The 15,384-nt window shown below is 45.4% G+C and overlaps 1 protein-coding gene across 4 annotated transcripts in view; it reads left to right on the forward strand.

The window, feature by feature from the left end:
- The window catches only part of LOC1269907 (peroxidasin), a 38,111-nt gene that overhangs the window by 13,045 nt on the left and 9,682 nt on the right, over window positions 1–15,384 (forward strand). For 2 of the 4 annotated variants that reach the window (XM_061649713.1, XM_061649714.1), the window contains exons 3-8: window positions 931–1,146; window positions 1,677–1,748; window positions 5,282–5,520; window positions 6,183–6,569; window positions 6,655–6,840; window positions 8,337–8,525. In XM_061649713.1, the coding sequence (XP_061505697.1) occupies window positions 931–1,146; window positions 1,677–1,748; window positions 5,282–5,520; window positions 6,183–6,569; window positions 6,655–6,840; window positions 8,337–8,525 (1,289 nt within the window). The remainder of the gene's footprint in view (window positions 1–930; window positions 1,147–1,676; window positions 1,749–5,281; window positions 5,521–6,182; window positions 6,570–6,654; window positions 6,841–8,336; window positions 8,526–15,384) is intronic. The other 2 variants (XM_061649715.1, XM_061649716.1) reach the window with 1 other exon arrangement.

Below are 15,384 nucleotides of genomic sequence, written 5' to 3' on the forward strand. Positions count from 1 at the left end.
AAATATGAATATTTCGTTAGCAAAGTTAGATTTGCTTTTACTTACCGGTGAAGCACAGACTCGCTCCGGTGCAAAACCCGAAGCCAGAATCAAGTTTTTTTCCGTGAGATAAAGCAGGAGAATAGAAACAGCGCAAAAAGTAAAGGAGGGACTGTGCGAGAATGAGAATCAGCACACACACACACACACATACACAAAAAAACATCAACACGAGCATCATCCCTTCAGTTTCAGTAGTAAGTTTGCCATGTCAGAAGGAGAAATAACGAAGGGCAAACGTCGGTGTGTGTGTGTGTGTTCTATTCAGGCTGCATTATTTTCCCATCTTCGCAAGATGATAGTCGCTTGACTTGATGTTGTTTGAATCGATCGTTTGCATTCGGAGTGGCAACGGTTTGTGAAGATTGCTTCGAATGCATGGGAGACAATCGGCACATAAATTTGCACCTGCGCTGATGACAGAAGCGAAATGTTCTGTGTCGAGCAAGGCAGATGCAATCTCATTTATTTCTGTTCAAATGAACTGGCACAAGTTTGCTTCGGGGTGCTATAGTACCTTCATTTGAATTTGTTTGAAATGTTTCGTACAGATAATCAATTTCGAGGTGAAATTATGATAATCTATTGAACACACTTGCATGCTTTGTTATGTAAATTGCATACTTTTAGGCGTTTATACGGTGCTTGTTGGTATTTTGCTTTTATTTTATACGACAAACTATACTTGAAATTCTCATTTATGTCTGAATATTTATTAAATACCTGCTCCAATGCTAACACAACTCTGAATATTAGAATATTTCTCTTATAGCACCTATACGAAAAATCCCACAGCTTCCACTCACCTTGAAACTCTAAAACGTAATCCATCCACTCACGACCCAAAATGCTAATGATTGCAATTACCCATATTCTTTCTTTCACCCACAGCGATCTGCGGTACAACCACATCCGCGAGGTACCGACCGGTGCGTTCGACGGGCTGCAGCATTTGCATACGATCTTTCTTAACGAGAACCAGCTGACGAAAATCCACTCAGGTGCATTCCGGGACCTGCCATCGCTCAAGTATCTCTATCTCAACCGTAACCGAATCGGTACCATCGCCGCCGATGCATTCATCTCCTTGAGCCGGCTGCACAGCATGTAAGTACGCAAACATGGGCCGGGCTCGATCGATTTCTTAGCGGGCGCTTCAAGCCGAGTGACACTCATCCCGTCCTTGGTTGATGAATTTTTCACTCCAACCACGCGCAAGTATGCCGGTTTGCTCAAATCTGCCCAAATAAAAAAACGAAATTGCTGAAACGGAAATGAAAGGGCACGTTTTTGCCTCTTCCTCGTCGGTGAAAACCGGTAACTGTGACGCGTTAACCAAAACGCGAGTGCTAGAAAACACACTCCGGTAGAGCCGAAACCGCCTTCTGTCCCTTTTGCAGTAAGCCAGCATACTTGATGAACCACTGATTGCAAATCTATTCACCGGAGCGACGTTCTACAATTGCCTCTTATGGTTGGGATTTTTATTCTCTTTCGCATTTTCATTCCATGTTCCGATGGGGGGAAAAATGGTTGCTGTCGTGCGCACAAAAATGCACCTTCCAAATGAATGTCGGTTTGTTGTGGTGGAATGCATCGAAAAACCAACCTCCTACCAATAACAAACGCACTCACAGGTACTTACACTTCAACAACCTCAGCCGGCTGGAACCACAAACCTTCAGCAATATGGCCTCGCTGGAACGACTGTAAGTATACCGACAGGTGGAAGGAAGCGATTTCCTACGAAACGGTTGAACCGATGCAGCGTGCAAATCAACCGGCTAGGCTCAATGGGATGGTGAAAATGGTAATTTTTCATCTCGTTCGAATGAGATTCGATTGCGTTGCTTGTTTTAGAGTGCTTTTGCTAACTTCGTTTATCGTTCTTAAGAATAGATCAGTGGTTTTGATCGACCACGAATAGGTCAAAGGTCGGGTTAGAGTAATCAGTTTAGTTCCAGAGCTCGAGTTTTAATTACAGACCATAAAACAAACATTTGTAGCCTTGTTGTGAATCGTTGGAATGCCATTTTTAATGTCAAAAGGCATATTTTCTCTCAACGTCTAGCGCCTTCAAAAAGCACATTATGTTAGACCGCTCGCATTAAACTGTTACAAATGACGCTAATTATTTCTAATTACACTTGCGCAACAAAAACAATCTGACTGTGTGCAGCTAGAAAACACTCCAAATCCAATAATCACTCATTCCGTGTGCTACCAATTAAACAAAACTTTGAGTTCTGTTGGCAGAAATGGTAAGCAACGAATTCGGTGCTCAGCAATAATCCGCAAATATGAGCCACCGAAGCACGTGTTGTGAGCTTGCGCTCATTGCATAAATCTTGTTTCCGGATTAATTAATGTAACCATTGGGCGCATAGAACGGAAGCATAGACTTTCCGCCCCACTGTCGGATAATTAATATAACGATGTCCTGGGGTGTAAGAAGCACCAGAAAGGTACGATACATGGCTGCGGATGAATCTTTGCAGGGTGGTGAAACCATCCTAGAACGGAACGGGGTGTGTCTTTCGATTGTCTGTTGCTTTAGGCATTTGTACAATTGCTACGGATCTTATACCAGGGGTAGAGAAAAGTCTTCAATTTGACACCTACTCCAAATTCCACGCACGAACTCCGGACGGTGGAAAATTAATTAATGAACTCAACCTTCATTTTCTGAGCAGCTTCCAAGTGCGTTCTTTATTTTGCTACCATTTGTATCCCCTCCTGTGCGTTCTCGTGTGCTGTTAGCATGTGTGCGTGTGACAATCACCTGATTGGAAACTGATTAGTTTGAAAGTAGTTTTTTCTTTCCACCGAGCCGAGCCACTCATTCTTCCACAACTTCAACCGTTAGCCGGCAACGCTGTAGGGCATACTTGCTTCAACTCCTGCTCCATGCTCTCGGGAGGATAAAAGTTAATCTTTTAATGGCCTGTATCTGTTCTGATACTCGTGCTTGGTTGTTTCCTCTTTTGCCGGGGAAAGTTTTGCCCGGTTTTTTAATTTAAACTAAGCGCCCCGGGTACTTTAATATTAACCATTTGATTAAAACCGGAAGCATGGCAGCGTCGGAAGCGATTCGTGTCTGCACAGCAACAGCAACAACAGCACGCCAATCAGCCAGCGCAGAAAGCTAGACGCTAGACAACAACTACATGGCCGCGCCCGAGGGCAGGTCGAAAGTGAACCAAACCCATCACAACCCGGTCGTGCCATGTTTCTTGGAAATGGAAGAAAGGGCCAGAAAGCCAGAAAAAGCTGGCTAAAGAACGTGATGTGGATGGTTTCGCCTTGTCACGGACTCATCGGTTGCCGTCGGGGTGTGAGTGACGATCGGTGACAACGACATTAGAGATGTGATGCTGTGCTTCCTTCGCCCGTTTCTGGCGGGCGTTCATTGTTGAGGCGGCGGGAAAGGATCTACACCCCCGCCTTCTCCGATCGGATGGAAGGGCAGGAAGGGTGGATGGCAACAATATCCGGTCGCATGTTCGCTGATTGTTATTGTTTGTGAAACGCGCAAAGAAAATGGAGAACGACATCGACAATACCTAGCGGATGTTGCTTTGATAGTTGTACTTCCGCTCATTTTGCTGGGCAGGAAGGGATGAATCCTAACGCTGCAAAGATTGGTAGAATATCCGAACAAAACAGTGATTTTCTTGCTGTTTGTTTGAACACGCCGAGTGAAATAAGATACAAGGAAAAGGTAGTCGATGCAAAAGATCGATTGGAGATATAAACACCATCTATTGCAATGAACAATTTCCAAGAAAGCTGAACCTCTTTTGCAGAAAAAATGAACGATTTTTTCTTTGCAAAACTCTCTTTATTTTGTCTGGTACCTTCACTTTCAAAACAAAACACAAAAGACATCTCGATTGCCTGCTGGAGAGGAAAATAAATGAGCAAATACATACACAGACTCTCTTCTCCCGGGAAAATGTCTACTGGAAAGAAATGGAGCAAAAAAATATGAAGAAAAATCATTCAAGATTTGAAATAAGTAGAAAAGAAAGAACACTTCCAAGAAGCGGGACCTAAAAGGTTTAAGATTTTCCCATCCATTTTCCACGGAAATGGTTGCCTCTGTAGACCTCACTCACGCAGAGCCTGACCAGCCGGGCCAGACTTTGGGTTCGGCGTTGCGCTTGTATTTGTTTTGCCTCTCGTCCAGAGCGCAAATCGTCTTCGGTGCGCTCTGAAGACGTGAACGGTGAAGGCGGGCAATTAAAAACAAACACCCCGCCACGAGTGCCCGCCTTTACACCGTGCCCTTCGCGCCACGCCCAGCCTATCTATCGCAGCCCGGGAAGAACGATATTTACTTCGTTTTTCCTGCCGCCCATGTTTGCTCCCGTTCCGTGTGTTTGAAGCATGCTTAAAGTGCATGAACGTTTTATTCAGGAGTTTGTTTCGTTTTTGCAGTGTTTGCTTTGTACTGCTGGCAAAATGTTTTTGAACGACCCACTCTGCAGTGTTGTTACTATTTGCAGCCTGTAATTGAAAATGTTAAACTAATCGACGCTAATTGACGCAGTAGTTTTGCGCTCAATCGAAACACCACTGAACCGCTGAAACTTTTCTGTTTGCGGGTGCGATAACGAAATAATCACTTCAATTCAAGTGAAAAAGAAAATAAGTCTAAATAGTCGATAAAGAGTGTACAGTAAGTTTGATGTAGCGTGAGGTATGCCTAGCTTCAGGCGCTTTTATGAAGCATGACATCATCTGCCAGAGAAACGCCTAAAGTTGTGCAATTTGTTTTCCATTCCTAAATGAGTGTCAATTTTGCCTTATCATCTTCTTGCAAGGATCGTTATTGCTTAGCATTCACAGTAGTAACAATTGAATTGGAAAAGCTACACAATAATGACACCGTTTACTACGGGCGTTGTTTGTGTTTCTATCTCATGATTGCAAGACCATTAATTCTTCGCCGTAATTTTGCCACCCTTGTTTCAACACTCGAAAGCAAGCACTGGAAGTTGGTAAATTGTTTCTCCGTAACGCGAAAAGCGAACGAAAACGGCACCAAAATAATAGCGCGAGTTGATTTGCACCTGCACCGATCCAATCCCGTGGCCCCCGAAACCATCGACAGTCGCTTTCGGGACGATAAATATTGTGACAGCCTCTCGAGATAAACTGTTCCCGCTTTTAATGCTCATCGCACTTTGTCCACTCCGCCTCCAATAATCCCTCTCTCCCACCTCCCCCAAATCGACAGCTATTTGCACGGCAACCAAATTAAGACCATCCCGGAGGGAAGCTTCGAGCGGCTGCCGTCCCTGCGCCGGCTCCGGCTGGACGATAATGCGCTCGAGTGCGACTGCTCGCTGCTCTGGTTCGTTCGGACGATGCAGCAACCGAACCGGAAATCCCTGGTGGCCGGTGCAACCTGCGCCACGCCGCCCGCCCTCGAAGGTCAACCAATTAGCTCGATCACGGAGGAGGACTTCCACTGCGGTAAGTTGGACGGGGGAACACGGCAGACCAGCCAAACGACTTTCGTTTTATTTTCTCGCTCCGGTTTTCTCGGTGATAAACAAAGTTTTTATGTTCGTGTCCGTGCCGTGTCGTTCGTTTGTGTGAATTTCCGCAGAAAAATGGAAATTAAAATGTGTCTCATTAGGGAGTTATTCAGCATTGTGTGGCCGGGGTTTCCGGGAGATGCGAACGGGCGGGGCAGGATAAATAGTGCTAATAACTTGTTTGGCAACGACCGGGCACCTGTATTGACATGAATGAGTTCATCATTAACCTAGTTTCTTGATTTGTGCTGCACTTGATTGTCGCGATTGTGCGAGGGCAAAGGTTCGGCGGGTAGAATCGGGGCTTTCGGCGATTTAGGATTGGCTCAGCACCTCCCGGTACTCGATCCGATCCGATGATATCATTTCATTTCCTGAAACTTATCCCACCCGAAAATCTGATTAGAGCCTGAGATCCGCCAAAAGCCCTCGAAAAGACGCCCCAAAAATGACCCAAGGACCCGAAATTCCGATTTAACCTTTCTGGATGCCCCAAACACCGCAGCAAAAGCGTCCCTTTTTGCATTGAGCTAACGTTTTCTTTTTGTATTCGGGTTCTCTCTCTCTCTCTACACTTCTATCACCCCCTACCTGCAGCGAAACCGGAAATTGTCGTCCAGCCGAGGGACATCGAGATAAGCTACGGCCAGACGGCCGTATTCAGCTGCAAGGCATCGGGTGACCCACGGCCGGAAATTGTCTGGCTGCAGGAGGGCAGCCCGATCCGGTCGGAATCGGACGGCCGGATAACGCTGCTGCCCGACGGGTCGCTGCGCATCGACGAGATTGTGCCGGCCGACGCCGGCCAGTACGCGTGCATCGCCCGCAACAGCCTGGGGGAGTCGCGGTCACGCACCGCCAGCCTGGCAGTCAACAACGAGGTGGTCGAAAGCGAGGCGGAAGCGCCCAAGTTCCTGCGCACACCGGCCGACCCGCTCGAGCTGCTCGAGGGCGAACCAATCGTGCTGGATTGTGTCGTTACCGGTAGGTCGTAGCTGCCCCGTACCGTACCTGCCCTTACCCAATTAGACCGTGTGTGGTGTGTACGTTTGTGCGTTTCGCTTCGCAGGTGCCCCGACGCCGAGCATTCTGTGGAAATTCAATAACGAAAACATCCAGAACGGACGCATCAAGCTGTTTGGCAATGGTTCGCTGATTCTGCCCACCTCGACGCTCGATGACGGTGGCATCTATACCTGCTGTGCCGGGAACGCGCTCGGCAACATTTCGGTCAACGTGACGGTGCTGGTGAACGGTAAGTGGTGTGGACCCCCCCGGACAGCACACTCCCCAGAGTGTACTAATTCCCAGCATCCAAACACCTGCGGTTTTTGGGGTCCGTGAATGGGCTTTGATTCATCCTCGTCTTCTCGTGCCGCAGTGCATCGTTGCTCATCGTACCATCTTCTTGGCGTGGACACGAAACTCGGCCCAGCTCCACTTTACGACTGACATCACTCTCAAGTGACGATAATCACGTTACAAAGGCAACTTTTTGAAGAGCGATAGCGTGGAGAACTCGCTGCTCGCAAGTGGAAAACAAATCGTTCCCACTTTGAGCAAACACCGCATCGGAAATGGAACCGGAGAGGTTTCAGAATGCCACATGACAACTGGTGCGGAATGTTCAACCACTTCCGTGGTTCCGCTCGGTACACGCGTGCGCTTGTGTGTTTGTGTGTGTGTACTCTACGTTGCGTTCAAGCATATCCGGCAGTGGGATTGGGGTAGCCCCCAAAAACCGAGCCCCGATGTTAAGCTAAGCGTGCAAGACGTCTTTTGCTCGATTAAACAAATGTCTACCGCAAGTGTAATGGTTCGGTACTGTACCGCGTGTGTGTGTGTGTGTGTGTGTATATGGGAGGGAGCATTTTCATCTCCATGACCGCCCAGCGCTTTGGCGTACTTTCGTCTCCGTGAGTGCTTGCGAAAACTTTTTCTCCGCAACCGTTTGCCGCCAGCATACATACCTGGTTACGTACCGGCGCGACATTATTCAAGACGCGGACGCAGGATTTGCTGGTGTCGAGTTTCAGCAGCTTATGCTCGGGAGTTAGCAGAACCCATTCCGGGAACGCTTGGTGTATGTGTGGAGCTTGGTGTGCTTCACGAATGGAAATGAACTTCGGCGTAGGTGTACGTTGTGAATGTCTGCTGCAGAGCTTGCCATTGTTTTTGCTGCTCAATGGTGTATGGATTCTGAGGAATGAACTTTATCTCGGGCCAGCATGTTAGTGGCATCGTGACCTTTACACCGAACTCCACAAGAATTAGGGATATTAAATTCTTCATTTCTCGAAAGTTGTTCAACACGATAGTCATTTCATTCGCAATATGTTTGCCAGGAATTTCATAACTTGCTTCACCATTGAAGGTTTCCGCTTTCCTTCCCAACACAGCTTTACCTCCCAATCGTCTGATCTCACCACCCCATTGCCTTGCGCCGTTCTACAAAAACCATCTTTTATCGCTTTCAACTCATCAACATCATGTCCAACGACTGTTTTTGCTCTTCAAAAAATGGATCGCAACCAACAACAAAAAAAAAAGAAAATACCATCCCGTTTTTACACACCATTCTGCACCTGTTAATTGCTTTCACATTCTTTCGAGCTGCAAACAAATGCAAACATTACACCATCGCCCTTCCCCTCCGACCCTTCAGAAACCCATCCCACATCCTAACACCGAAAACATGATGCCCGGAATGCTAATGTAACCCCGTTTTCTTGCTAACACCACCACCACCAGCTCGCCCGCTTGAACTCACCAGCTCATCCACGGCAGCATCCGCATCGGCGTCCCCGGTACCGGCGAGTGTAGCTATTCCAACGACCGCACAGCCACCGAGCAGTGCTACCCCGCTTTCGAAACCATCACCCAAACCGACAGAGCTTAGCAATGCTATACCGGGGGATTCCGGGGCCGGAGAACACGAAGGTAAGTTGATCGTGTTGTGCAGGACGTTTTTGGACCACGAGCCAGGGGGAGATGGATGGCTCGTGATGTATTCAAATTATTTTTATTCACCCAAGTTGTATTGTAAAGTGCATTGTTTGAAACGCCCTTTCGAAAGCATGTACTTAAAACTAGTAAGAAGAAAACATAATTTAAACAGTAGGTTACTAATAGTAAACAAAAATGCTAATAAACATTCATTATCATCATTTTTATGCCAAATAAGCATCTCAAATTGCATACCAACAGGCGTTTAGTACTAAGAATGATATAATGTAGTTTAAAACGCCTAACAGTATGCAATCTGCAGAACATTGGAATTTAAAAGCATGAAAATCTGCTCAAACACGTCTTTCTTCTGCTTCTAGTTTTGCTAAGGGGTTTGAAGTCCTTTTAAATATCCTTGATGCTGCAAACTACCTTTAGTATATGTATTTGAAGTTATACAATTGAAAACTTTTCCTTCAAAACTCGTTTAATATTTAAACGATACATCCGTTTGGTTGATATATTGGTTTTTGGTTCGTCTGAAACGTTTTCAACCAATTCTACGCAAACTATTCGTATACGTTTCAACCAGTCATGCTTTACTGGGTATTTGATGAGCTGTCACTAAATCCATTTCTGATGGGTCTGTGGTCAAATCGATTCCGCAAACAAAACGCATGTTGCGTACATATTTTTCATACGTGTGGGAGTACATTTATCCTTACAAACGTTCCCAAAAGGCAGTTGATTTGCATGAATGCGTTGCATGTGTGTGTAGGTGGTTGTGCGAGTGCTATGATTAATATGCCCGCAATCTAACGTCTGAAGCACATTCTCGAATGACTGCAGCGCAGTACCGTCTGCCGTTTTCCACCTCCATTTGCTCATCGAAGCAAATGGACAAATCCTGACGAGCGTAATTTATACTCGAACGGATAAAGAGTGATTGATGGACGCTGACTGAGATGCTTATGATGTGTCATGCGTGCGTTGAGGGTAGGAATTCGTAACGCCATTTCCCATTCGGCATGATGCAGCAGACATCTGCTGTTAGTAACGCTTTCTGGACAAGCGAAACACATCAAGTGATGCAACTGATCAAGTCAACCGGCTAATGCGATTGCATTTGATCTTTGCGTTTTGTCAGTACCATCATTACAGTTGTAGGAAGGAAGAGGGATTCGCCTAGGCTTACCAATAAACATATCAATGATTAAACGTTCATTTTCAATTGTAAATATTCAATTCATTACTACTTTTACGCGAACTCAATAATGAGGTCAAGAAATACTCAGAATCCATACATATCAATCCATCTTCACATCACCAATAGCAAATTTGTTGCAACATTTCCAACAGCCGACATACGAAGTGCATCTCTCATTAAATATATCTAGAACCGGAACAAGCGCCTGTCGTAATTTATCACCGTGTGCCCATCGGTGCTCCAAGCGCTGTTGTTCCGAAAAGCAAGCAATCCACCGTTGCTGATATTACCGTCTCTTTGTATATGTATCCGCTAGAGCGATACAAACAGTGTATACCTTTGCCCAGATTGAGGTTGCAGTGCTCTCAGAATTGCCGTCACAACTGCGGGTTGATGATGTTTGGTCGTCTACATAGGTTGACGTTGTGCGCTTGCTGTTGCGGGTCCGAAGAGCAACACGCACCCGATCGTATGCGAAACGTTGTTAGACAATTTACGATCCAGTTCCGAACGCAGTACCCAATCGATATTTAATTAAATGCATCCATCAACCGTTCGTCGCAAGCATTCGTTTCTATGGGGAATGCGTCCGACAGTGCTGGACAGCGTCCGAAAGCTGCTGCGTTTGTGGGATGCAAACATTCCGGTTGCTTGCGCTACGTTTCTCCGAAATGTATCGCTTATTATGATGAGGGATGTAAATTTGTCGAAATGGATGTTTGCTTTTAGACATGTTGAAATAGTGTTAGTATTGCAGAGGTTGGAGGTTGTTTAAGCAGCATTCTTTTTGGATACCAAAAACAGCAATATTTTGGCTTTATTTTTATGTGCCATAAGGTAATTAAACATTGCATACCTTTAGGCGAAATATTCCAAGCGACAAACAAAACGCCCAAAGCTATGCAAATTCCATAACAAAATTGTCCCGTAACGCTGTAATAAGCTATTTTGTCGCTTTCGCCATGTCGCTTATCATGCACAACCATCGACCAAAACAATAAAAAAAAAAATCCAGCGTAAAGAGAATGAGACTAAAAATGTCTTCTGCATACTTTTATCCGCTTCTTTCATGCGATCTATTCAGTCAAGGCTGCTCATCAAAAATATATACCATGTTATGAAATTAAAAACAGGCACAAAAAAAGGCCTTGCCCCCTAGAGAGTAAGCAAGATGAGCGCAAAACGTTTTTCGAAAACATGTCCGCCTTGTCAATGATGTTATTTGTTGTCGTCGATGATGAGGATGGCGCAAAAAAAAACCCACACACCTCCCTAACGAATAAAGTCATAAAAAAGCATACAAACGGTTGATTTTGGATACGGGAAGGCCGGAAAAAACTCACCGAACACGTAAAACAGATGATAAACATCACGTTGTCCGGTGTGTTAGCTAGCGTTTCGCCTTGAGCCACAGCGGTGTGGTGGCTCGCTTGATTGAAGGACAGCATCGGACTAGTTGACAGGGGATAGACATCATCATTCGAGAGAAACTTTTTTTTTCCCATCGATCTGAACGGTACCTCACAACTATTGCACAACGCTCAAAAACAACACCTCCTCAGTTTAGGGAGCTCAAAAAATAAATAACAAGCAGCGTCACACAGTTTGCGGCCCTGCCGGCCGTGTGTCCGAGCGACATGCAAACGTCAATGGATTTTGCTATTTTTCCCGGACTGTGCAGCATTCCGTTCGGTTCCGGCAAAATTTGACGCATCCATTATCGAGAGTTTAATCAACGATCCGGTGGATAAACAGATTGTCACCATTCGGTGTGGCTTGCGGGGTAGGTGGGTTTGAATGTTGTTTGGATTTCGTATAGTTTTTTTGTGTTCCGAGTTAGAATGCCAAATGTTCAAGAATCATGATAAGAGGGAAAGAGAGAGATAGAGAGAGAGAGAGTGAGAGAGCTAGTGGTGCTGGTGGAATTACGCAGCAACGTTGAGCTCCATGACGAATCCCATGTGGAACACCAGCAAACTTGAACCGAATTGAAGCGAGTGGAAAGAAAAAACGGAGATGTCGGTGCATGTTGATCGTTGAAATTGCACTACTCAAACACAACATCACGGTCGTTAGGGTATCGTTTTCCGGGTTTTTGTTGTTGAGCTGAGCCTCTATTCCTGATTTGCAAAGCTCCTGGAAGGAGCAAAAAAAACAAATCGATACGGAAACGTTTTGTGGCCCAGAGAACGTTAGATTCGATCAGGACAAAAAGCTGTCCAGGCCTGATTAACTCCGACTGACCGATTGCCAAAGGAGAAGGAAAAACACAGAACAAGCTTCTTGATACTTCCTATCAGGGGTTTTTTTACTCATCGACCAAACAGAAGTTGTAAACCATCCAATGCCGACACTGGTGATGGCTTTTTACCCGACCATATTCGGTCGGTGATTCAGATGACGGATGACACTTGACTTCCTCTCGGCTCACCATCAACTGCTGCCAATTATGAAGACGATGGGAGCGCTCTACAATTCAATTCCGATTTCCCCGTTTGCCAGACAGACAGCCAGGCACAGTACTTCCCTGTGCTGTGATGCGTTACGGGTGTCACTGCGTAACGACGCTTTCGAGTTGACGTTCATCTGGCATTCTGACGAGGTAGAATGTCGAGCTCTGAAGTCGTCCTCCAACGAAGCATCCATAATCAAGTGATTCCCGGTGGCGGTTCCCCATCCCTGCCGCGTTGGTGCTGATACTCGATAATCAGATTGACAAATTTCATGCCCCAGTAACATTCGTTCATCGGGGAGGAAAGTTATGCCCAACCATGTTACCGAAGATGGTGCACCGAATGTGTGACCGAAATCTTGTACTCCAAACTAACTACCGCCCGCGTTTGGAGAGTGTGGGTGTGGCTGAGTGACATTTCGATGAAAGATGCAATTTGAATTTCAAATAACGCCATTCGACAATCCAGACTTTCCCGAAGAAGTGAAACCCCTTTTGCGTGTCGTGCGAATGCTACCTTGTACCAGACACTTACGCTTATCAGTGATGCGATGGATCTATCACGGAAGTGATACAGACGTGTTTTTTTTTCTCTCCCCCCTTTTGCTTTGCAGCGAGTTTTTCTTGCTTCCTGCAGCAAACCTCATCTCACATGCAGCTAAATGCGCCTTGCTTGTCGGCAAAGAGTGCTCAATTCTCCCTAGTGATTCACCAATCCTTCACGTTCTAACGCATAGCACACGGACAGATAAGGGGAGTACACGTGCAAAAGATGGATGCCCTAACAGCCTCAACGCGTTCGGCATTCATTCACACCCAAACATCGCTGCGTGTTTGGCGATCGATTGAATGATCGATCGAATCGAATCGAACGAACGGACACAAATTGGTGGCGCAGCCAATTCCGGTACGTTTTTCGCTCTCCCGCTTGTGTTCCGTGCCTGCCCAAAAGATGGTGGCAGGCACGTCCGCCGAAATTACCGTTTGATTGTGATTTGTAATGAATGGAATGTAATTTTATTTCCGATTTGCTTTCCCGACGCCCTACGCGCCTGCATACGGTACGGTACGGTACGGATGGGTGGTGTTTCGTCTTTGTCAAATATGCTTTACCCTCGTGGTTCAAGATTGACGCAACCCGACGCATTCGGTGGAGAGGGGGATGGATTGCAATCAGTAAGGGGCCGTAGAATGGGTCGAAAAAGGAATGGATGTAGAGGATAAGCATATTTGCACGAAGACTGAATGCACGGAATTGAATAAAGAATTCGACGAAACGAAGTATTGATGACCTAAGAAAAAGGGTATCTTTTAAAAAGGAGATTATTGAGCTGCGATCAGAATAGGATTTTTAAGGGATTTAAAAGGAAACTCAACATTGAAATGGGTAAAATGGGCTATTTTTATAAGAATTTCTTATCTACTTTCGATAACATATCGCACAGTGTACGCTAGTAAGCTAATCTGTTCATTGTTACTCACATAGCAGCACTTTAGGCGTTTATCGATAATTCTGCAATACAATTGCGCCTAACAGTATGCCATTTTGTCTAAATGGCTTGCTTTTACTGTTAGATCCATTTCCAACGAAACCATTTAGCGTAGCGTTTCGCTGTGGCATCGATTTTCTTTTAATGGCAAATGTAAAACCAACAATTCACTTATGAAAGCCATCTTGAGGCAAACTCTGTCGCTCCAAACGAACACTCTCCAACCAGCAGCCATGTTTCATGTCTCCATCTAGGCTGCGTTGTCACGTCAAACGAGATTGTACGCTTACACCAACACCAATAATCAGCGAAACAAATATCAACGGACAGATAACAAAGATCTTCGTTCCGAGGTCGATCGTTGTCCTCTCACACCCCGTGTAATTCAATAAGGAAATAAAAACCCGAGATATAACACAAAATCGAAAGATCGATCCAGAGCGAACCATCGACGTAGTAGCATTGAAAAGAAAAGTCAGCACTACAGCAAGAAAAACGGCAGCACAAAAATGGTGCCAGCATACAATATTCATTTCATCTTCCGGATAACCGCCAACGGTGCGCTGCCGTGGGTCGACCGAGCGATCGGTTAAATGGATCCAATCAAATTATCTTTCACCTTGTCGTGTCATTTAATTTCATTTCGAACCCATCGCGCGTTCTAGGGCGAAGGCGTTCGAGAATCGACTGTCACACAAGAGGCCGCAGGAGGTGTCAGACGTCGAGAATTGAATGTTAGTAAAAAAAGGGTAGTGTAGTGTAGAGGGTGTCTTCAATTACAACTCCACCCGGGGTCAGCACAGTAAAAGGGGTCGGTCAGAAGCTGTAAACCAACCAGGGTCGTGTTTGTCGCTTTGACTGTTGCCATATTGAATTCATAATTCAAAAACGAACTTTCATTGGAAATGAGGAACGAATGGGTGGTTTTGAATTTTTGGGTGAATTTTTTGTGTAATAAATTCCATTTCGTTTGATGATGGAAGGTACTTCAACAGGAAAAAAATCATTTTAGGATGTTGGGAAGGTCAAGAAAAAATAACTTGTCATTGCCGACCTACTACAAGGCAAAAAGAAGAGTGTTCAACCTTTATCGGTACACAAGAACACGACACGATACGTTAAAGTGTACGCACACGCAACTCTTCAGGGAAAAACGGATAGCAAACCCCAAACCCAAAAAGAAGAAAGCCGGCTACTTTGCATATTTATTCATCCGTGTAAAAAGTTTAGTACCATCACATGCGACCCCAAACCCGGTGAGCATGATGCATGTAGCGTGCGAGTGATTTCTTATTTGGACCTTTCCCTTTTTGCTCTACTCCCCCACGAATGATTCCCCATTTTGATTTGCATTTTTGGCGCTTATAATGATACTTGTTGCATTAATATGGTACGGCGGTTCCGTAATTGAAGGCTATCGTGCGTAAAAATGAGTTTTCAAAATTAGATTTATCTACACTCAACACACTCCCACAGGTCCCAAACCGTGGTGGCGCGCTGAAAAAAAAGCTTTTAGCTCAAAACACGTCAATTGGCGCAAAGTTTCGACTTTTAAGGACCGGCACGTGAAACACGATCAGGAAACTTTTCAACATTTTCCAGTTTGGATTGGAGCTGGAGCCCTTAAAACCGTGGCGACACTTTGGCGACACATGCTGTGTGTGAAGTGCTTTTTTTAGTTTCCTATTTATTTGCTCTTTCATT

The sequence above is a fragment of the Anopheles gambiae genome, chromosome 2 (genome assembly GCF_943734735.2).
Source record: "Anopheles gambiae chromosome 2, idAnoGambNW_F1_1, whole genome shotgun sequence".
In the NCBI taxonomy this organism is placed as follows: domain Eukaryota; kingdom Metazoa; phylum Arthropoda; class Insecta; order Diptera; family Culicidae; genus Anopheles; species Anopheles gambiae.